The sequence below is a fragment of the Phocoena phocoena genome, chromosome 11 (genome assembly GCF_963924675.1).
Source record: "Phocoena phocoena chromosome 11, mPhoPho1.1, whole genome shotgun sequence".
Taxonomy (NCBI): Eukaryota; Metazoa; Chordata; class Mammalia; order Artiodactyla; family Phocoenidae; genus Phocoena; species Phocoena phocoena.
This window is the reverse complement of record NC_089229.1, coordinates 15,064,666-15,089,436: the sequence shown is the minus strand read 5'-3', so window position 1 is coordinate 15,089,436 and position 24,771 is coordinate 15,064,666. Positions and strand designations below refer to the sequence as shown.

General features: G+C 43.5%; 1 protein-coding gene across 2 annotated transcripts in view; it reads left to right on the top strand.

Annotated features, from left to right (window-relative positions):
• The window catches only part of ABTB3 (ankyrin repeat and BTB domain containing 3), a 300,383-nt gene that overhangs the window by 159,935 nt on the left and 115,677 nt on the right, over positions 1 to 24,771 (top strand). For both annotated transcript variants that reach the window (XM_065886728.1, XM_065886729.1), the window contains exon 2: positions 24,323 to 24,472. In XM_065886728.1, the coding sequence (XP_065742800.1) occupies positions 24,323 to 24,472 (150 nt within the window). The remainder of the gene's footprint in view (positions 1 to 24,322; positions 24,473 to 24,771) is intronic.

Here is a 24,771-nt window from a genome sequence, read left to right as displayed (position 1 = left end):
CAAGCACACAGACAGTGTAGGACCCACTTGAACATTGAATCCTGGGTCTTGGTTGGAAGCAAAGGAGATCTGAGAAGCACTTCGAGATTCCTAGGATCTCATGCAACAGCCTGGGATTCCTGGCCTACAAAATGAGTCCTGCCAAGACCTCCCCCTCCCACAATAAGTGGGGCTGGGACAGAAAAGTCAGGATGAGCCCAGAGCGTATGGAGCTGAGTCGCTGATGAGTGGTCTGGGAAAGTCAGGGGTAAGGAGCTGACCAGAAAGCAGAGGGTAGGGCTTCCCTGGTGGCGCAGTGGTTGAGAGTCTGCCTGCCGATGCAGGGGACATGGGTTCGTGGCCTGGTCCGGGAAGATCCCACATGCCGCGGAAAGGCTAGGCCCGTGAGCCGTGGCCGCTGGGCCTGCGCGTCCGGAGCCTGTGCTCCGCAACGGGAGAGGCCACAACAGTGAGAGGCCCGCGTACCGCGAAAAAAATAAAAAGAAAAAACTAAGGGGCTCCCGTCCCTGAGTGCTCCCTGAACTTTGGGGAAGCCCTTCCTATCTTCAGCTGGTACTGCTGAAGGTACCAGGGCTTCTTCAGGTATTAGCTCCGATGTCCATTTCCCATGGGGTCAGCCAGGGCAGCTCCTCACTGTGCCTAATTATAGTCTTTTACAAGCATCCAGGTCTTGGGTCTCTGGGTTCCAATTGTAGCTTTGCCCAAGTCACATAACTCTATCCTGCCTCTGTTTTCTCATCTGTAAAACGGGGATAATAATAGTAACTACCTCATATGGTTACTGTGAGGATTAAATGTGATAAGACTCAAAAGTATTTAGAATGGCACATAGTAAGTACTAAATGAAAGTAACTGTAAGAAAGATGGTGATGATGATGACGTCTGAGTTTCCGCAATGCTGCTGCTATTACTCCTACCACTGTGATCGCTGCCGTGACTATTAATGCCATTATTCCTACAGCTACCTTTTGTAGTGGTACTAATGCCACCACTAGGATAAGGGTGGTACTAATGCCACCCTCTAGGATATGCATAACAATTATGGGTTTATAAACCTTTGGAAATTTTAATGGCTCCCACTGAACCTGTAAAATGTTAACGTACTGGTTAAGGGTTTTCATCCTATAGTTCTGCCTCCTGCCGCCTGGGCTCCTGCCTTATCCGCAGGCACCGCCTGCTGCCTGGCATTTCCCCAGGAATCACCTCTCTCCCCTACTTTCCCCCTCTAGCCAGACCAGCTCCTTCTTCCTTTTTTATTAACTCCCTCTCTTTTTAAAATTACACATTCCTATTACTCAGCCATAAAAAGAAACGAAATTGAGTTATTTGTAGGGAGGTGGATGGACCTAGAGTCTGTCCTACAGAGTGAAGTAAGTCAGAAAGAGAAAAACAAACACCGTACGCTAACGCATATATATAGAATCTAAAAAAATGAAGAACCTAGGGGCAAGACAGGAATAAAGACACAGACCTACTAGAGAATGGACTTGAGGATATGGGGAGGGGGAAGGGTAAGCTGAGACCAAGTGAGAGAGTGGCATGGCCATATATACACTATCAAATGTAAAATAGATAGCTAGTGGGAAGTAGCCGCATAGAACAGGGAGATCAGCTTGGTGCTTTGTGACCACCTAGAGGGGTGGGATAGGGAGGGTGGGAGGGAGGGAGGTGCAAGAGGGAAGAGATATGGGAACATATGTATATGTATAACTGATTCACTTTGTTATAAAGCAGAAACTAACACGCCATTGTAAAGCGATTATACTCCAATAAAGATGTTAAAAAAAAATTACACATTCCTAAGGACTCAGCTCAGATGTCATCTGTCTGCTGAAGTCTTCCTTGGCTGGGGAGAGATAAAGATGCAAAATAGGAAATCAGGTGTGGGGATTTTATTGTCCAGAATGGCAGCAAGAATGGAGGCAACAAAGACTCCTCATTAGATTCTGAGAACTGGTTTAGGAGAGAAGCCAAATTAGGAACCTGAAGCAACCAAATCTGCCTTCGAGTGGCTTAGATGAATTCTGCTGAGCATCTTGTAATAACAAGAAACCAGTTATTGAGCATCTACTGTGTGCCAGATACCGTTCAGCTATGGGTACATGCAAAACAACCCTATGAGGTAAATGCTATTCTGATCATCCCCACTTTACAAATGAGGAAACTGAGGCACAGAGAGGTTCATTAATTTGGCTGGAGAGTTAATAGAAAACAGAGCTAGGTTTAAACCCACTACTCTGTCTTTTTCTATCACAATTACTGTTTCTATTTCTATTTCCCCTCACCCATCTTCCCTTCATTCTGTGAGCTTAGGGTGGTAGAGACCAAGTCATTCACTATTCATTAATTCAGCAAATAGTTCATGCCCACCACCTGAAGATATAAAACATGTGAGTATATGAAGAGTACTTAGAAAAAAGTACTTAGTGCCTGGCACATAGTGGGTGTTAGCTGCAGTCATCACCATCATCACCGTCAGTACCATCACCATCATCTTCATCGTCTATACCCCCTGCACAAAATCTGGCACTAAGAAGGTTTTCAGTGAATATTTTGTTGAATGCTGGACGATGAGGCATTTCTCACAATCACTCATGTTCCCAGGAGGGACAGCTTTTCTGTGTCAGAAAAATCAACGCTCTTATTCTCTGAGTCCCCAGAGGAGCCATTTGCCACCATCTCCCTCCCTTGAAGTGGTGGATGCATCCTTCCTTCTCCTGGAAGGGGCTCGGTCCCACCTCAACTCTCTGACCCTAGCGGGCAGGAGTGATTCCCCCTTCTCATGCCAGAACACAGAGCCTGGCCCCGCTCTGTAAGCCCTTCTACCTTCCCTCCCCATTAGGAGGACCTCGAATCATAAGCACATCCGCAAAGCAGAAGACAGTCTCCAAACAGAAACTAACAAATGAAAGGAGGCTGGGGGCCATGGGGAGAGCAACACTAACCCTCAAGGTCACTTCTCCAATGGGCTGCAGGGGATAAACGCCAAGAGCATCTCTGAAAACAAGTACCAGATGCAATGATCTAAAAGCAGAGAGAGAAGTGTCTGGAAGAACAGAGGAAGAAAGTTATGAAAAATGGCATTCTTTGGTCATCTCTATTTCTGCGTTAAATGCTGGAATTTACCCAGAGGAGAAAAAGACAAAGGCTGAGAAGGTATTCCGACTGAAAATAGATAGTATTTTTTAAAGTGAAATTAGATGTCTGGACTTCTAGAAAGATGATGTTCATTTCAGAATGGTTCTGTCAGGCGCCCAGCACCCTGAGGAGTTTTGTAAGGCTCGGTGTAATTATAGGGAGCTTTAGCCTCCTAAGTCTGCTGTAACAAATTACTACAAGCTCAGTGACCTAAAACAGCATAAATTTCTTCTCTTACAGTTTGGGAGGTCAGAGTCCAAAATGAGTCTCACTGAGCCAAAACTAAGATGTCAGCTGGGCTGTGTTCCTTTCCGGAAAAGCCCTTTCCTTGCCTTTTCCAGCTTCTAGGGTTGCCCGCATTCCTTGGCTCTCGGCCTCCTTCCATCTTCAAGAGCAGCTGTAGCTGGTCCAGTCTTTCTCACATGGCATCTCTCTAACACTGGTTCTTCTGCCTCCTTCTTCTCCATTTGAAGGACACTTGTGATTACACTGGACCCACCCAGATAATCCAGAATAGTCTCCTAATCTTAAAATCACTTGATTAGCAACCTTAATTCTATCTGCTACCTTAATTCCTTCCACCCTTGCTATGTAACTTAACTTATTCACAGGTTCAAGGGATTAGGAAGTGGACATCTTTGGGGACCGTGATGTTGCCTACCACATGGCATTATGCCTATAGAATTATATGCTAGTTCTTTCAAAATTGGTAATTCATGTGGAATATTTCTCACCCATAAAAAAGAATGAAATAATGCCATTTGCAGCAACATGGATGGACCTAGAGATGATCATACTAAGTGAAGTAAGTCAGAGAGGGAAAGACAAATATCATATGATACCACTTATATGCGGAATCTAAAAAAATGATACAAATGAACTTATTTACAAAACAGAGACTCACAGACATAGAAAACAAACTTAAGTTTACCAAAGGGGAAAGGGGGTAGGGATAAATTAGGAGTTGGAGATTAACAGATACACACTACTATATATAAAATAGATGAATAAGGTCCTACTGTGTAGCACAGGGAACTATATTCAATATCTTATAATAACCTATAGTGGAAAAGAATCTGAAAAAGAATATATATATAGGAATATGTATATATATACACACATATACATATATAGGATATATATATACATATAGAAAGAAAACTGAATCACTTTTCTGTACACCTGAAACTAACACAACATTGTAAATCAACTATATTTCAATTAAAAAATTTTTTTTAATTGGTAATTCATCTCTGGAACTGAAAGTGGGTTTTCATTATCCATAAATGGGATTAAACCAAGTTCATGTGACCTCAGGAGAGTTACTTAACCTCTCTGGATAAACCTGTGTTTCCTCACCTCTAAAATAAAGAGTTTAGCGGTAAGCTCTGGTAATGAGCGACTATGGCTTCACTATCTCATGCCCAGGGCCCGGCACACAGTAGGCACTGAGAAAACATTTGTGCTGACTTGGGGGAGCTGGATTTCGTGGTATTTGAGGCTTCCCAGCCTTCAAGGTCTGTGGTTTCCTGACTCACGGTTCTAAATAACAGAACAGAACACAGATTTTCAAAATGGGTATTCACATCTGTCAGGAAACTCCTCCTGAGCAGAAGGTGTGTCATTTTTCTCTGTGGCACAAATCTTTGTACAAGAAGGCACCCGATGACACACACACACAAACTAAACAGAAGGATGGACAACTGTGAATGTGTGTGTGTATATATACGTATACATGTATATATACATACACACACAGAGGGGGAGGGGGGAGAGAGAAGGAGAGAGAGACAGAGACAGAGACAGTGTGTGTGTGTGTGTGTGTGTGTGTGTGTGGGTGGGTGTGTGTATGGTGCTCAGTTTTGTCATCTGTAAGCTAAGAACAAGAATAATAATACCAACTGCAGAAGGATGTTGTACGGATTAAACGGGTAGTTCATAGGGAACTCCCTGGTGGTCCAGCGGTTAGGACTCTGCGCTTTCACTGCCAAGGGCCCGGGTTCAGTCCCTGGTTGGGAACTAAGATCCCACAAGCCACGTGGTGCGGCCGAATAAATAAATAAATAATATAATAGTTCCTACATGTGAAGAGTGGCTGGCCCCTAACAAGTGCCATATAAAACCTGAACTACTGTTTCTCATCAGTATCATGATTCTCCTGCCACAGTACTGAATGGATGTGGACGTTCTATGCGTCACCCTGCTGTGGGAAGAGGCGGGGGTCCCAGCCACCTCGGGAGATCTGGGGCAGCTGCTGAAGGAAGTGGCGTTTACGTTGCGCGTTGAGGAAAGGGGGACGCGCTCCCTGTCGAAAGCCGAGGGCAGGGCGTTCTGGGTGAGAGGAGCCATGGGGGCACGCGTGGAGGTGGAGAGCCGTGCTGAGGACAGCGTGTCCCTCGGTCACTTTGGGAGTGGTATGAAGTTCAGTTGGACAGCTAGGTTAGGTAAAGGTCACAGGGGTGTCTAAATGCCTGGTGAAGAGGTTTCCATCTTATCCTCTAGGAAGTGGGGAGCCACTGAAGGTTGTTCGAGTGGAGAGGGTGGCCATGGGCTTAAGACTTTGCTCTAGGCAGTACGAGACATTTAAAATCACAGAGAAATAAGTTAGTCCTAAGACTGCCGTAACAAATTACCGCAAACAGGGTGGTTTAATACATCTGTGAGAGAAATGTATTCTCTCATAGTTCTGGAGGTCAGAAATCTGAAATCAAGGTGTTGGCAGGGTTAGTTCCTACTGCAGGCTCTGAGGGTGAATCTGTGCTGTGCGTTTCTCCCAGCTCCTGGTGGCTGCTGGCCATCTTTTATCTTTCTTGGCTTGTAGACACATTACTTTAGTCTGTCTCCATCTTCACATGGCCATCTCCCCTCTGTCTCTGTGTCTCGAGTGGCCCTCTGCCTTTGTCTTATTAAGGACACGTCATTGGATTCAGGACCCAGCCTAAATCCAGGATGATCTCATCTTGAGATCCTGAATTACATCGACAAAACCCTATTAACAAATAAAAGATGTCCCGGGCTTAGGGCTCAGATTTCTCTCTTGAGGGCCATCATTCACCTTACTACAGATGATTAAATCAATTGTCATATACACACTATTATATATAAAATACATAACCAACAAGGACCTACTGTATAGCAAAGGGAACTATAGTCAATATTTTGTAATAGCCTATAATGGAAAAGAATCTGAAAAAATAGATATATATGTATGTATAATTGAATCGCTTTGCTGTACACCTGAAACTAATACAACATTGTAAATCAACTATACTTCAATTTAGAAAAAGAGAAAAAACAAACAAACAAAAAGAACACACACACACAATTGTCCAGCACATGTCTACACATAAATATACATTCCTGCCATCAGCAGGTTAGAGCTGTCAGAAGTATGGAAGTGCCATGGAGCCCTGAGTCATTTGGTTTTTTCCTGTGGTTCTTCTTATCTGTAAAAGTCAATGTGGTGTGTGAGGGCAGGCCTGGTGAGGGGGATGGAGGGAGCAACTGTGATTTGGGTTAACTCAGAGGTTCTCCACCTGGATGCCCATGAGAGTCACTGGGGAGAACACTGAAAAAATACCAGTGCCTGGGCCCTGCCGCCCTAGAGATTCTGATTTCATTGGTCTGGAGTGGGGACTGGGTGTCAGTACTTTTTAATACTCTCTAAGTTATCCTCACGTGCAGTGCAGTTTGGTTCACTATGGGTATTATAGTGAGGGCAATATAGAGCCGAGGGAGTGAAAATTGGCTCTTGGGAGGCAAAAAAGCCCTTAGGATTACAATGGTTTGTGACCCTCCAAAGGGCCCCAGAACATAAACAGATACACAGTGTATAGATGCTATTAAAATTCCATGGGGTGGGATGTTTTACAATATAGTACATTAATAGAAAATCTGAGGTACAGGGAGGCCAACGGATTGGGAGACAATTGCCATTGAAAAGGTAGTCTGTTACTCTCGGCTCCTAAGAGGAGGGGCATGCCACACCCGGATGGGAGGGAGGATGGGTGGACACAGGGAAGCACCGGGGTGGGTCAGCAGGCAGAGGAAGAGGGGGAAACGTGGGCAAGACCCTTTATTGTGGTCTTCAAGCAAAGGAACTGGCGAGGCAGGATAAACAGATTTAGGATTGGCTAGTTTCAGTGGGCTCAGGGGCAGAGGGGTGTCCCTAATTGTTCTGGTACCTGCTGGCAGGGGGTGGGCGGGGTCAGTGATTAGGGTGGGTGGATAGTGGTCTGGAGCATGAGAGCCGGTTTAAGGAGGTGATTGTGAGTGTGGGCTCTGGATTGGTTGCTTTGCATTTGAAAAGCACGTTCACTAGCAAGTTGTTTGCTATCTCTAGGAACTGGCTAACCCTGGGAAGGATGGACCCTCCAGGGTCAGCAAGGACCCAGATGTCAAAGCATCAGAATATAGAAATAAGAGACATGGTGAATATAATGGAGGTGTGGGTGGGGGACGGAAGAAAATGTCCAAAAAGACTTCTTGGGCAGAAGGAACCATAATAAAAATCGGTTGAGAAACATTGAGTTGTATCTGGGCTACATCATAGATTTCTTGATAGAACTCCCAGAACAGGTGCTAGGAGGAAGCATCTCCCTGGAAGCATCCTTATCCAGATGTATACAGCTGGATAGGGCCACTCTTTGCCAGCAAGGACCATGAGCTTTCTTCCCCAGGGGCCCATGGCCTTGTCAAAAGTGCAGTACCTTTTTTTTTTAGAAGCAAGGAAGGGGCGTGAACTTTGTGCCTTTTTTTTTTTTTTAATTTATTTATTTTTATATTTATTTTTGGCTGTGTTGGGTCTTCGTTTCTGTGCGAGGGCTTTCTCCAGTTGCAGCGAGCGGGGTCTACTCTTCATCGCGGTGCGCAGGCCTCTCACTATCGTGGCCTCTCTTGTTGCGGAGCACAGGCTGCAGACGCGCAGGCTCAGTAGTTGTGGCTCACGGGCCTAGTTGCTCCGCGGCATGTGGAATCTTCCCAGACCAGGGCTCGAACCTGTGTCCCCTGCATTGGCAGGCAGATTCTCAACCACTGCGCCACCAGGGAAGCCCCCTACAGTACCTTTTAGCAGCAGCGACAAATGAGAATTTAGAGTCCTCTTGAGGTTGATTTTGCTCTGTAATCAGCTGCTGAGTTTTGGGCCTAATGGAATTCTAATGTTTTTAAAAGCCAATTTAGTAATCTTTGTATTTTCAACAGACTGTGAAAGCCCTATGAGTTATTTATATTCACTGTACACATGCATGCCTGCAAATGGCAGATTTATGCTTTTATGTGCCATTAATATCTACACTATGTTAACAGCAGCATTTAGCCAGCTCTCAGAATGTTGGCCTAATCTCCTCTATGCCTGTAGACACACATACACATACACACACACACCTCTGTCATTCTGTGTGGTCAGCCATAGGGTATTTCAACTTGTTAAAGATCCTAGTGAATAGTTCCTCACTATATCGTATCAAATAAGTGATAAGTCTATAGTCACCAGGCTATTTAATTAAAGATAATCAGTCTTTGAAGACTTAGAATACAATTAAATATACTTAACACTAAAGCTCGGTTGAACATGATTTAATCTTTCTTGGGTGATTCAGGATCTTACAGGCCTTGAGGGCCTTTGTTATGAATACAAACGATCTTCATGCTCTTACTCTGCAGAAGTTCCATCCGAAAGAAATTTCCAGTTGAAATCCTGCCAAATACACAGACTTTCACTGTAGAAGGTACCCTCGCAATTACCTGGAAATGGTTTCTAGACATCCCAGGGATGACAAATCTGTGAATATTTGTCCTTGGCATAAAATGTTCTGATTGCTTCTGTGAAATCTGTTTTCCAGCCCCCTTTTCTTTCTCTATCAGGGAGAAATTCTCAGTGGGGTGCTAATGTATCATTAACACCATTCTTTAAAATGTACTAATCTTTCTTTTCCATCAAGAACTCTACCCAGGACTCATTCATTAATTCAACTTGTGTTTAGCAAGGAGGTCTCAGTGAGACACAGTAGAATTGAAGAGTTGGCAGCAGAGAAAGGTACAGCTAAATTTGTTTCAGGGCACATACTGTATATTCAAATAATGAATCCAGAAAGTCTCTTAAATGGATATATACGTCCTTACCACTCCTCCTGCCTATCATTTCCTTCCTTCTTTTTCTAGTGTGATCACCTTCACTCGTTGAACCATATTCAAATACTTAATGATTCAGAATTTAAATTAATCTGGGAAAGAAACAGCTAAAAATAGCCCCAACATACGTTGTAAAAAGAAAAGGCAAAAACGGACAGAACTGCAGGGAGAAATAGATAAATCCATTCTAATTGTGGGAGACTTTAACACCCCTCTATCAGAAATGGACAGATCCAACTGGTAGAAAATCAATAAGGACATAGTCGAACTCAGCACCATCAAACAACTGGATACAATGGACATCTATAGACTACTTCATCCAACAACAACAGAATACACATTCTTCTCAAGCTCACATGGAACATTCACCAAGATAGACCACATTCTGGGACATGAAACACACCTTAACAACTTTAAAAAAATAGAAATCATACAATATCTGTTTCTCAGACCACAGTGAAATTAAACTAGAAATCAATAACAGAGTGATAGCTGGAAAATCCCAAATACTTGGAGGTTAAACAACACACTTCTGAATAAGACATGAGTCAAAGAAAAAAAATCTCAAGAGAAGTTTTAAAAATATTTTGAACTAAGTGAAAACATAACATAAAAATCTGTGGGATGCAGAAAAAGCAGTGCTTAGAGGGAAATTTATAGCAGTAAATTCATGTATTAAAAAAGAAGAAAGATGTAAAATCAAGGATCTAAGTTTTTGCATTAGGAAACTAGAAAGAGAAGAGCAAATTATATCAAAAGTAAGCAAATGAAAAGAAATGATAAGAATTAGAGCAGAAATCAATTAAAAACAGGAAATGAATAGAGAAAATCAATGAAACCAAAAGCTGGTTCTTTGAAAAGATTGATAAAATTGATGAGCCTCTAGCCAGGCTAACTAAGAAAAAAAGAGAAATTACTAATATCAGAAATGGAAAAGGGGATATCACTATAGATCCCATGGACATTAAAAGAATAATAAAGAAATACTATGAACAACTCTCTGCTCACAAATTTGATAACTTAGGTGAAAGATACCAATTCCTCGAGAGACCCAATCTACCAAGACTCACACAAGAAGAAATAGACGATCTAAATAGGCCTGTATCTATTAAAGAAATTGAATCAACAGTTAATAACCTTCCAAAACAGAAAGCATCAGGCCCAGATAGTGAATGCTACCAAACATTTCAGAAAGAAATTATACCAATTCTCTACAACCTCTTTCAGAAGATAAAAGCAGAGGGAATACTTCCTAACTCATTCTATGAATCTAGTATTACACTAATACCAAAACCAGACAACAATATTACAAGAAAACTACAGATGAATATCTCTTGTGAACATAGATGCAAAAATCCTGAACAAAATATTAGTAAAACAAATCTAATAATGTATAAAAAGAACTCATCAGAGTCCTTCAATGCACCAGGAGTATTCTTGCCTCTGTGCCTTGGCTTTTGCTGCTCCCTCTGGTTTGCCTTTTCCTATACCCTTCTCTTCCCCACCCCCCACCCAATTCACCTAGTGAACATCAGCTCATCTTTTAGTACTGATCCTAGGACAGTTCATATATGAATCCTTTCCTGACACACCACTCAGTTAGAATATCCAATGTCTATTTGTGCTATTAGCGTAGCATGTACGAGCTTCTCTTACAGCACCGGTGACACTCATGAGCATGTGTACTTATCCCGCTAGATTATGAATTTCTTAAGGAGAAGGTCTGTGTTTTACTTTTCACTATAGTCCCAGTCTGGCACCTTATATGGGATGGATGGATGGAGGAATGGATGGATGGATGGAAGGAAGGGTAGGTGGATGGATAATTAGATAGATGAATGGAAGTTAAGCTCCATGAGAGCAGCTACTCTGTATTGTCTTCTGCTGTATCTCCATCATTTAGCACAATGTGTAGCACACAGCAGATGCTCAAAAATTAATTAATTACCCTTTAATTAATTAAAGGATGATCCAATTTAAAAGTGGAAGTTCGATCCTTCTCAAACTCTTCCAAAATAGAGTTTGGGAGAGGAACACTCCCAAACTCATTCTCCGAGACCACCATCACCCTGATACCAAAACCAGACAAAGATGTCACAAAGAAAGAAAACTACAGGCCAATATTACTGATGAACATAGATGCAAAAATCCTCAACAAAATACTAGCAAACAGAATCCAACAGCACATTAAAAGGATCATACACCATGATCAAGGGGGATTTATCCCAGGAATGCAAGGATTCTTCAATATACACAAATCAATCAATGTGATACACCATATTAACAAATTGAAGGAGAAAAACCCATATGATCATCTCAATAGATGAGTGCCTGCCTGCCTGCTGGAGAGAAAGCTTTCGACAAAATTCAACACCCATTTATGATAAAAACCCTCCATAAAGTAGGCATAGAGGGAACTTACCTCAACATAATAAATGCTATGTATGACAAACCCACAGCCAACATCGTCCTCAGTGGTGAAAAACTGAAAGCATTTCCACTAAGATCAGGAACAAGACAAGGTTGCCCATTCTCACCACTATTATTCAACATAGTTTTGGAAGTTTTAGCCACAGCAAGCAGAGAAGAAAAAGAAATAAAAGGAATCCAAATCAGAAAAGAAGAAGTAAAGCTGTCACTGTTTGCAGATGACATGATACTATACATAGAGAATCCTAAAGATGCTACCAGAAAACTACTAGAGCTAATCAATGAATTTGGTAAAGTAGCAGGATACAAAATTAATGCACAGAAATCTCTTGCATTCCTATACACTAATGATGAAAAATCTGAAAGTGAAATTAAGAAAACACTCCCATTTACCATTGCAACAAAAAGAATAAAATATCTAGGAATAAACCTACCTAAGGAGACCTGTATGCAGAAAATTATAAGACACTGATGAAAGAAATTAAGGATGATACAAATAGATGGAGAGATATACCATGTTCTTGTATTGGAAGAATCAATATTGTGAAAATGACTCTACTACCCAAAGCAATCTACAGATTCAATGCAATCCCTATCAAACTACCTAGGGCATTTTTCACAGAACTAGAACAAAAAATTTCACAGTTTGTGTGGAAACACAAATGACCCTGAATAGCCAAAGCAATCTTGAGAAAGAAAAACAGAGCTGGAGGAATCAGGCTTCCTGACTTCAGACTATACTACCAAGCTATAGTAATCAAGACAGTATGGTACTGGCACATAAACAGAAATATAGATCAATGGAACAGGATAGAAAGCCCAGAGATGAACCCACGCACATATGGTCACCTTATCTTTGATAAAGGAGGCAAGAATATACAGTGGAGAAAAGACAGCCTCTTCAATAAGTGGTGCTGGGAAAACTGGACAGTTACATGTAAAAGAATGAAATTAGAACACTCCCTAACACCATACACAAAAATAAACTCAAAATGGATTAAAGACCTAAATGTAAGGCCAGACAGCATCAAACTCTTAGAAGAAAACATAGGCAGAACACTCTATGACATAAATCACAGCAAGATCCTTTTTGACCCAGCTCCTAGAGAAATGGAAATAAAAACAAAAATAAACAAATGGGACCTAATGAAACTTAAAAGCTTTTGCACAGCAAAGGAAACCATAAACAAGACGAAAAGACAACCCTCAGAATGGGAGAAAATATTTGCAAATGAAGCAACTGACAAAGGATTAATCTCCAAAACATACAAGCAACTCATGCAGCTCAATATCAAACAAACAAACAACCTAGTCCAAAAATGGGCAGAAGACCTAAACAGACATTTCTCCAAAGAAGATATACAGACTGCCAACAAACACATGAAAGAATGCTCAACATCATTAATCATTAGAGAAATGCAAATCAAAACTACAATGAGATGTCATCTCACACCAGTCAGAATGGCCATCATCAAAAAATCTACAAACAATAAATGCTGGAGAGGGTGTGGAGGAAAGGGAACCCTCTTGCACTGTTGGTGGGAATGTAAATTGATACAGCCACTATGGCAAACAGTATGGAGGTTCCTTAAAAAACTAAAAATAGAACTACCATACGACCCAGCAATCCCACTACTGGGCATACACCCTGCGAAAACCATAACTCAAAAAGAGTCATGAACCAAAATGTTCATTGCATCTCTATTTACAATAGCCAGGACATGGAAGCAACCTAAGTGTCCATCAACAGATGAATGGATAAAGAAGATGTGGCACATATATACAATGGAATATTACTCAGCCATAAAAAGGAACAAAACTGAGTTATTTGTAGTGAGGTGGATGGACCTAGGGTCTGTCATACAGAGTGAAGTAAGTCAGAAAGAGAAAAACAAATACCGCATGCTAAGACGTATATATGGAATCTAAAAGAAAAAAGAAAAAAAAATGGTCAGAAAAACCTAGGGGCAAGACGGGAATAAAGATGCAGACCTACTAGAGAATGGACTTGAGGATACGGGGAGGGGGAAGGGTAAGCTGGGACAAAGTGAGAGAGTGGCATGGACATATATACACTACCAAAGGTAAAATGGATAGCTGGTGGGAAGCAGCCGCATAGCAGCGGGAGATCAGCTCGGTGCTTTGTGACCACCTAGAGGGGTGCGATAAGGAGGGTGGGAGGGAGGGAGACGCAAGAGGGAAGAGATATGGGGACATATGTATAACTGATTAACTTTGTCATAAAGCAGAAACTAACACACCATTGTAAAGCAATTATACTCTAATAAAGATGTTTAAAAAATTAAAGTGGAAGTTCGGATGGATGGATAAATGAATGGATGAACTGATTAAAGCATTTAAATTATAAGTATTCAAGAAGATGCATGGCCACCTTGATGTAGAGCAAGAAAGTCTCCATCGTCCAAAAAGCTGCCTCCTCATTGTTTTACTCTGGCCTGTTGCCATGTGTTAATTGAAATGTCAAAGACTAGTTTTTCACTCAAAATAGTCTAACACACAGCTTCGCTGTCAGTAGCACCCAGTGCTGAGTTTTATCACCACCACATGAAAGTATGCCCACGAGTGTCACTGCTATATAACACTGGTAAACAAGGGAGACAGATGCTTTTCAGAGAACTCCCAAATGGCCACAGTCCATGGTTCTGGGAGCCAGATGATCTTCAGAATCTGATCAACCTCTGACATTTCCACAGCTACCCAAGACCTTGCTGGAGGTGGAAAATACCTCTTAGGAGGAGTCAGGGACCGAAGCAGAAACTCACGAGCCCTGCAGATCCCCAGGTGCACTTCACTGCAGAGATTAGAAAACTGGGAAAATGAGTCTTTCTCTCTCCTCTTAAGCCCCTGCGAGATGGATGTAGCTCAGAACTCTATGGGGAAAGTTGCAAGGATAATGCAATAAAGACAGAACGCTGGGAGAGGAGGGAGCGCACAGGAAGTAACCAACAATCTTGTAAGGATGTTTAACTGTGCTTGCTAGTGACGGGGAAGAGGAAGAAGAGGGGGGAAAGCACAAACCACAGTGGGGCTTACATGATGAGGCTTTACATCATGGGAGGTCAGGAGAGAGAGCAGGAAAGCCTGTACAGCATCTCCACGTGGGTGGCCAGTGGGTGTCTCAAGTTAAACATAACCAGAACTGAACTCCTGATCTTTACCCCAAACTTGACCCTCCTGCAATGTTCCCTGTTTCAGTAAATGGTAAACCCCTCCTTTCAATCATGCAGGTCAAAAACCTTGGACTTGTTCTTGTCTCCTTTTTTTCTTACACCTTGCACCCAATTGGCAACTCCATCAGCTTTTCCTTCACTTTTCTTTTTTTTTTAAGATGTTTTTTTGATGTGGACCATTTTTTAAGTCTTTACTGAATTTGTTACAATATTGCTTCTGTTTTATGTTTTGGTATTTTGGGCCCCAAGGCATGGGGGATCTTAGCTCCCCGACCAGGGATTGAACCTGCACCCCCTGCGTTGGAAGACGAAGTCTCAACCACTGGACTGCCAGGGAAGTCCCCTCCTTCACTTTTCTAGCATCTCCACCATATCTACTCTGGTTCTGCCCTGGCCACTCCCTACAGTCTGTTCTCAACCCACCAGCTGGAGTGACCCTCAAAAAAGGTCAGGTCACACACCCCCAAAACTCCAAACCCTCCAGCGGCTCCCATCTTGCTCAGAGTAAAAGCTAAAGTCCAGAGTCGCCTACGAGACTCCACCCAGTCCTCCTTCATCACTTCTCTTATCACTTCACTTCACTTCTCACTTCTCTTACCACCTACTGCTTTCTGCTCACTTTCTCTGTTCCTTCCTCTAACAAGCCAAACCCACCCCCTCAGACCTTTACCCTCACATCCCCCCTGCTTTTCCCCCAAGATATCAGCCCTGCTCCCATGTTCACTCCCTTCAAGTCTCTCTTTGAATGTCCCCTTCTCCGTGTGACACCGCTACCCCACCCAGCACTCCCCATCCTCCTTTCCTACTCTGTTTTTCTCCATGGCACTTACCACCCAGCTGGCTACATATTCTAATTATGTATTTGGAACACACATACCAAGATGGCAAGAATTTCCAGTATTTTGCTGCTGGATCCTCAGTACCTAGAACTGTACCTAGCGGTGTACCTAGTAGGTGCTCAGCTAACACTCACTGAATGAATGAATGAACAGAGTATTTTCCCTTTGTTTTTCTGCAGCTTTTCTTATTTATGCCATCAGTGTTAGAGCCGCACCATCACCCCAGTGTCCCTGTGTGCCACGCACCACGTACAATGCCTTAATAACATCATGGCTGCCTCCGTGCCCTGCTCTAAAGGCTGACACTCCCTGACCTAGACTTTATTAGTCCCCTTCACTCCTGAGCTGACTGCGAGGGAAAGCTGGCTGCATCTGGCTCATGTGGGGAGGGCTGCGTGTGGGGTCACCTTGGACTACTTCCTCCTTCGTGACCCCCCCCCCCGCCGTCCCCACCTTGTCCCTGCCTCTCTGCCTCAGTACCCAGCATGCACACCAGGTACGGTTTTCTTACTGCCTCAGGATTTCCTCTCTGGACTGAGAGCTTCCTAAGAACAGGAACTTCTTTGAGTCTTGAGATCTCAAAAGTGGCATTTGAGTTGGGCCTTGAAGGATGAACATGAACTTGCTGGGCACTTGTCAAAAATGGAGATAATAGGTATAGAGATGAGGGAGAGGAAGAAATGGGCATCGTGGGTGTCAACCACTCTTTCTAGAATTTCAGCTGAGAAAAGGGAAGAGAGAGAAACAGGGTAGCTGGAAGGTAAAGGTTTAGTTTTTAAGTCCAAACTTCTTTTGGCCCAGTGCTCTCAATGGTTCACCCCTGCCTCCTGGTCCAGCCCCTTCTCCCAACTTCTGCACCCTCTTGTACCCTCTGTTCCAGCCACTCTTATATGCAAAGCACATACCTCTGGGCCTTTGCTTTTCCTTGGAATGTCCTTCTCTAATCATCATCATCTTTTTTTTTTTTTTTTGCGGTACGCGGGCCTCTCACTGTTGTGGCCTCTCCCATTGCGGAGCACAGGCTCCGGACGCGCAGGCTCAGCGGCCATGGCTCACGGGCCAGCCACTCTGCGGCATGTGGGATCTTCCCGGACCGGGGCACGAACCTGTGTCCCCTGCATCGGCAGGTAGACTCTCAACCACTGCGCCACGAGGGAAGCCCCACCATCATCTTTATAATCATGATCACATTTGTTGAGCTATTTATAGGGTCCAAGATTTACATGTATTAACTCATTTGATCTTCCAGTGGCCTTACAAGGATTGTACAATGACCATTCCCATATTATTCACAAGGAAACGGAGGTACAGGGAGGCTAAATAGCATCCCTGGGCAACGTTGCTGTGAAGTAGCACAGATGCAATTCAACCTGAACGTTCATTCGGGCTCCAGAATCCACACTCTTTCAACTCTGCTGTAAGGCATCTGCTTCCCCAGGCCCTCTAAGCTCCCCTGGGAAGCTGCCCTGAAGCTCCCAGGCCAACTTGGGTTCACCCACTGCGCTCCACGGGGACTTCATTAACGTCTCTGCTCTGGTGTTTCTCCCATAGTGGTTCAGTTTGTGGGGGGGGTGTCTCCCCTGCCAACCGGGAGCCTTTGAGAACAGAAATGTGTCCTACTGTCTTCATGGTGCTCAGTATTGGTGGCTGAATGAATGAATGGTCCATAGATATCTTCATATTCTTTTTTTTTTTCATATTCTTTTAAGGTTGGCATGCTTATTCCTTCTGTGTACTTCAGCTTCCACGGATGAGCATGTTATTGAGCCCATTCCTGAAAATTCTCCATCTTTGTGTTTTCTACCTCTTATTTCTTATGATGGTTTGGCTTCAGACTTCCTAAGAACTTTCCCTTTGAATGTAATTCATTATGGGGCGGGGCAGGGCATGGAAATGAACCATGGTCTGGACGTATCCTAATTGGAGTACAGCATGCCTCTCACAGATGAATGTGCTTGCCAAGCCAGCCCTGAATTTGTTTCCCACTAGCAAGTCTCTTAAAATAAAAAGGAATTTCCAAGCCGCTTGTGTAAACATTAAAAAAAATCTGATAACTTCCTATCTTGTTTCTTAATAAACTGAAGAGTAAAAGAAAACACTCTGGCACCGTGTCATTGAATTTCACTTAGATTATTAGCAAACATTTCTCGACCCCCTTTGTTGTGACAGGTTGTCCATGTAGATTATCCCATTACAGCCTCCCAACCGTGCTAGGAGGTAGATAGTATCAAACATGTTACAGAGGGAGAAACAGAGGCTCAGAGAGCCAAGTCGCGAGCCCCAGGCCACACAGCTGGAAGTCGGCAAGGCGGGAATCTGAACCCAGCCAGGTCTGTCTGGTGCCAGTTTGAGGGCTGGTCTGCTGTACCCCAGCTGCTTCCTTCCCATTTCTTAAAGCTGGGACTGGTGCCAGGATGCTCCACTTTAAATTCTGGGGATAACTTAGCAGAAGACAAAGCCTAGCCTGGCAAGGAGGACATAGGAGAATCTGTTCCCTTCTCACAGCCAGAGACAGGCAAGGCAGAACCCCAGCCTGGGCCCAGGGTGCCAAGACCTACGTAGCCTCCTCCTCCATCACCACCGTCAACATCAAGGGGAGAATGGATGAGTGCTGATGGCTGTCTTATTTGGTTTTCTCTCAGTGGGTAAATAGCATCCTACTCCAGTGATAGCATGGAGACACAGAGAAAAGCTGAGAGGAGAAAAAGGATGGCGTGGTTATATTTGCCAAGGAGCCATACAATCATATAGGAAGGTAGGCATTCAGGGAGGCAGAATTGCCCAGATCGCCCCATCGGAGACAGAATGCCACATGTGGTTGGTCCAGGGGCCCACCCAGAGGAGCGGTTTTCATATTTTCTGTTCTAAATGCCCTAACCAAAAAGTTGTCTGTCTCCAGTCGCACAAGGTTTTGGAAAGATGATCTGCAAGACTATTTGAATCCAGACATTAAATAAACAAAACTGCACATTTGTGGGAACAGGCCATTTAGTAGACGCTTACTATAGGCTGGAGGCCTTAAATATTTATCTAGTTTAATCACTGCAATAAACTGATGCAGTAGATATTTTAACCCCTCTTTGCAGACACAGAAGCTGACTGGGGATCTGGGAAGTGCTTTGTCCAGGTTGCCCAGGAGACTGGGGCAGGACTGGAGCCTGGCTCTGTCAAGAGCCCGTGGTCATGCCTGGCCCCTCTGTCCCACCTACAGCCAGTCAGTCCCAGGTTGCTTATGGCTGGAAATGTGGACATTCAAAGGCATTGGTTCATCCTCTTTTAGCACTGGCCAACCCCTTTGAAAATGTGAATGGATTTTCCCTTAGGCAATGTACAACCCACCCCAAAGTAATAGATTTCGGTAAGACCATGACCCCTTCAACATAGTGGACCCTCTCCTGTGATCACCTGCTCTCCAGGGGAATTATTTCCTTTAGGTCCAAAGTCATATTTGAACCTTAGGTTCCCCCTGTTTTTAAACTTGAGTCTTAATCACCAGGCTGTGGCTGTCCTTGGCTCCAGTAATGGAAATTGATGAGTGGTCCAAAACGGAGACCTGCAGCTAACACTAAAATATGATACTGGGACCTTCTTAATGACCTAGTTGATTTTTATACAAAAAAATAAATGACTCTAGTTTATGTGTGTACTCCATATGAAGTCCTCAAAACAAAAGAAAAGAAAAAAAAGGAAAACCCTGGTATATAATCTTTGCATAATAGATTAATTATAGATTTCCCAAATCCTAGTACTCTAGCTTTCAAAGCTTCTTGGAATAATTATATTTTCGCATTTAAATTTCATAACCCTCTAAAAGAAGGAAGAATAATTCCGAGAGAAATTATTTATTCTTATGATGAAGCATAAAGTAGTCCAAAGCTGGGCTTATACACAGTAACTGATTTTCCTCTCAGTTAACATATGTCGAGCACATACTATTACTCAGCACATTGTCTCACTTCATCCCCACCCGCAGCAGCGCCATGAGGGAGGCAAGGCCATTCCTATCTCTCCCATTTCACAGAAGAGGAAACTGAGGTCCAGAGAGGCTCTGTGACCTGCCCAAGGTTAAACATGGGTGGGAAGTGGCAGAGCCAGGACTGAAGCTCTGGGTTCCAGACTCCACGTCCCGTTTGCTTGTGCCTCAACCAGCATGTGAAGCAATGTTTGAGATACAGGCCTGGGATAAGAACTTGCTACACATAATGCAATTACCAAGAAAGCAATCCTGTGAGCACACGTCAGGGCCATTTGTGCTTCATCCTCCCTGACATTCAGGGCTCACTCGCAGGCCTCCTTTGCTGTGAAGCCCCTGATCACCACCCCGTCCCCCAGCGGAGGCCCTCATCCCCTGAACGTTGGGTCACTTGTCACACTGGGTCGTGGTCATCTGGTGTCATTTGCCGTGAGCACTTTTAAGGGTAGTAAATCTCTGAATTAAGAGTCAGGAACATCAGAGGCGTCAGATGAGGGACTGGCCCAACATTCATTGCCTTGCCAATGGCTACTTGCCTTGGCCTCTGACCAGATGTCTTGGCAGGTGAGCAGGCAGGCAGGAGGAAACAAAGATGACTCAGGGCGTCCCTGCCTGGGGTGACCGGGGGGATGACTCAGCTGTTAAGAGAAAAGGACAGGCAGGAGGCCGGCCTTGGATGGTGGGCATTTCTGTGAAGGTCTTGTCTTTCCTGAAAAGCTGCGGGTTCCTGAAGCGCAGGGATCGCCTCTCAGCCGTCTCTACGTCCCGTGTGGAGCCCAGCCCAGCGCTAAGTAGTAAATCGTCAATCCGTATTGTCCAATTAATGCCAAGTTGTGAACTGGCCCAGCCCACAGTGTTTTTCAGACTGCCAGTCATGACCCACTAGTCAACCATGAAATCACTTCTGGTGCTGCAGGCAGCAATTTTTATTGATAAGATAGAAAAGAAGTGAAAAGAAGAAATTGAGAGTGCCTCATACATAGTAAGGATCGGTGTTATTCTTCATGAACTTTTTCATGGAAAACATGAAAAATGTGTGTAGTAGTAGTGGTGGCGATGGTGTGTGTGTGTGTGTGTACTGGGTCATGATGTAAAATACATTCTTTTTTTTGTAGTTTTTTTAAATTTTTATTGGAGTATAGTTGCTTTGCAGTATTGCGTTAGTTTCTACTGTACAGCAAAGTGAATCCACTATACGTATACATATATCCCCTCTTTTTTGGATTTCCTTCCCATTTACGTCACCACAGAGCACTGAGTAGAGTTCCCTGTGCTATGCAGTAGGTTCTGATTAGTTATCTATTTTATGCATAGTATCAGAAGTGTATATAGTGTATCAATAGTGTATATACTATGTCAATCCCAATCTCCCAATTCATCCCACCACCACCCCTTTCCCCCTTGGTATCCATACATTTGTTCTCTATGTCTGTGTCTCTATTTCTGCTTTGTAAATAAGATTGTCTATACCAATTTTTTCAGATTCCACATATATACGTTAATATACGATATTTATTTTTCTCTTTCTGACTTACTTCACTTTGTATGACAGTCTCTAGGTCCATCTACGTCTCTACAAATGACACAATTTCGTTCCTTTTTATGACTGAGCAATATTCCATTTTATATATGTACCACATCTTCTTTATCCATTCCTCTGTTGATGGACATTTAGGTTGTTTCCATGTCCTAGCTATTGTAAATAGTGCTGCAATGAACACTGGGGTGCATGTGTTTTTGAATTATGGTTTTCTCAGGGTATATGACCAGTAGTGAGATTGCTGGGTCATATGGTAACTCTATTTTTAGTTTTTTAAGGAAGCTCCATACTGTTCTCCACAGTGGCTGTACCAATTTACATTCCCATCAACAGTGCAAGAGGGTTCCCTTTTCTCCACACCCGCGCCAGCATTTATTGTTTGTAGATTTTGTGATGATGGCCTTTCTGACCAGGGTGAGGTGATACCTCATTGTAGTTTTGATTTGCATTTCTCTAATGATTAATGATGTTGAGCATTCTTTCATGTGCTTGTTGGCAATTTGTATATCTTCTTTGGAGAAATGTCTATTTAGGTCTTCCACCCATTTTGGGGTTGGGTTGTTTGTTTTTTGATATTAAGCTGCATGAGCTGTTTGTATATTTTAGAGATTAATCCCTTGTCAGTTGCTTCGTTTGCAAATGTTTTCTCCCATTCTGAGGGGAGAAAACATTTGCATTTTCTCCCATTTTTGTCTTGTTTATGGTTTCCTTTGGTGTGCAAAAGCTTTTAAGTTTAATTAGTAAAATACATTCTTATTGAGTCTAAAATTTTTGAAAAACAATGGTTAGAGAACAATCTCAGTATCTTGAACAGCTTCCTGATTATAGGAACATTAACATCTAATGGTCATTTGCATTGTTCATCCATTTATTCATTATTCATTAAAAAAAAAAATCTACTATGGTTGCCTTCTCCACCGTGTCAGCCTGTTAGGTGTGAAGGTGAAACATTCAGAACAAGTGACTGGTTCAGTGTGGCTGGAGCCACTAACTAGGCAGCAGGGCCCAGAGGAGGTGTGTGTTGGGTGCCACCTCGCGCCTGCCCATCTTCAAAGGAGAAGCCTTTGGTTGTTTTTTTTACCATCTTTATTGGAGTATAATTGCTTTCCAATGTTGTGTTAGTTTCTGCTGTATAACAAAGTGAATCAGCTATACGTGCACATATATCCCCATGTCCCCTCCCTCTTACGTCTTCCTCCCACCCTCCCTATCCCACCCCTCTAGGTGGACACAAAGCACAGAGCTGATCTCCCTGTGCTATGCAGCTGCTTCCCACTAGCTGTCTATTTTACATTTGGTAGTGTATACATGTCAGTGCTACTCTCTCACTTTGTCCCAGAGGAGGCTTTGTTTGCTGAGCTTTTGTGTTTCGAGCAGGGTGAGAAATGGACTTGAATTTTTTTTTTTAAACATCTTTATTGGAGTATAATTGCTTTACAATGGTGTGTTAGTTTCTGCTTTATAACAAAGTGAATCAGTTTTACATATACATATGACCCCATATCTCTTCCCTCTTGCGTCTCCCTCCCTCCCACACTCCCTATCTCACCCCTCTAGGTAGTCACAAAGCACTACCAAAGGTAAAATAGATAGCTAGTGGGAAGCAGCCACATAGCACAAGGAGATCAGCTCTGTGCTTTGTGGACTTGAACTTTGACCTTTGTGTTCTGTCTGTCCCCTCACCCTGACAGTTGGCTTAAATAATTCAGCACCTGTATATTGATACTGCTTTATTGTACCCCAGTTGTTTTGTCACTGGCAGTCTTGTTTCTCCAGTGAGTTTATACTTGAATACGTCTTCTGCTTCTTTTCCATCTCCTAGCAGGATTGGGAATACTGTAGGCATTCAATAAGTGCTTCCTACTTATTGACAACTACTTTTGTTCAGGTCGCTGCTAAGATATCCCTTTATTCCTCATCTTCTCTTACCATAGAGCATGTGTCATTTGGCTTTGTGGTTATGTACATAACAGTCCATCTCCTTCACTTAGACTGTGAGCCCACTGAGAACAGGGAGTATGTGTATTCTGTCCATCACTGTATCCTCAGCCCCTAACTTAGCACAATGCCTGCCTTGTTCATTGTCTCCTCAGTGATTGACACTTGGTAGGTGTATCTGTTAGTTATCACCATAATAATGCTGAGTAGCAAATAACCCCAGTGACATATTAAATTAGCATTTGCTTTTATGGGGCAGCTCTAAGCTACAGATTGTTACTGCATTGGCTCTGTCTGTCTCTCACCTTTCTTAGACCAGCAGGCTAACCAGGGTGTGTTTTTCTCATAACAATGGCAAAAACACGAAAGAGCAAGTTCAGCCACACAGGTGCTTTTCAGGCCTTTGGTTCCATCATGTCTCTTAATATACCTTGGGCCAAAGTTCGTCAAGCCCAAAGTCAAGGAGCAAGAAAGGGCACTCTGCCTATGGAGGCTGGGGAGGATATGGGAACAGTGATTATATCTGAATAATCAACCAAAATAAGTTCTCAGGTTCTCGCTAAATGTTCATGGAATGGAAAGGACGGGATGAAAATAATTGGATTCCAGGGATTCCCCATGGGTATTCACCATACAAGTTACAAAAGTCCATGGGGACTTTTCACCTCCTGACATATAGCTCTACAGAGAAAGCCAGGGCCTTGTCTAACAGATAACAGCCCAGCCACCCAGAGTTAAATTTGCTGGGCAAGTAAAGCAAGCTCTCAGAAGAATCCCAGCAGAGACTTCCTCCAGGGCGCTCTGGGAGGCAACTGCCTCTGGGACAGAGAGTGGGACAGTGACCGCTGGGTTCTCTGCGTGGAAGGAATCCCTGCCAGGTCTGAGGAGATGATTTTCTTTTGTGTCCTTTGGAAATGTGTGCATACAGACGGATGCCACCGTGTTTGTTAAAATCAGCAAAAGACCTTTTAAAAGAGCTAGACATCATTTCTAAGAGGATTCAGAGCCTTGGTTCCTGTGTTGGCTTTGTGGTACCAGCCCCGGTGCAGTTTGAGGCTGTGCAAGGTTTTGCACCCCTCCTTTGGTTAACTGAACAATAACAATCTATTTTCCTTTCACTCTCTCTCCCCACCAACCATAGGGGTACTCTGCCTGCCAGACAGCCTGAACCTTCACCGAGACCCGCAGCGGACCAGCAAACCGGGAGAGCTGCCCATGTTCAGCCAGTCCGAGCTGAGGACCATCGAGCAATCCTTGCTGGCCACCCGCGTGGGCAGCATCGCGGAACTGAGTAAGTGGACGCTGGTTCTCTTACCCTGTCTGTTCCCAAGCGACCAGCTGCCCTTAGGGCAGTGCTTTGTAACCAGCCAGGGGATTCCTTTTATTGAGCACCTGCTGGGTACACACACCTGTGCTGATGGCCGTGGTGAAGGCAGCAGCTCTGGAATCAGGCAGACTGGTAAAGTTCCTGGCTCGACCTCTGATGTAGGTCAAGTTCCTACCCTTTTCTGAGCCTCGATTTCCTTTTCTGTAAAATAGAGAAAACGATAATACTGAATAGTTGTGGCGATTTAGCAAGCGAATGCCCAT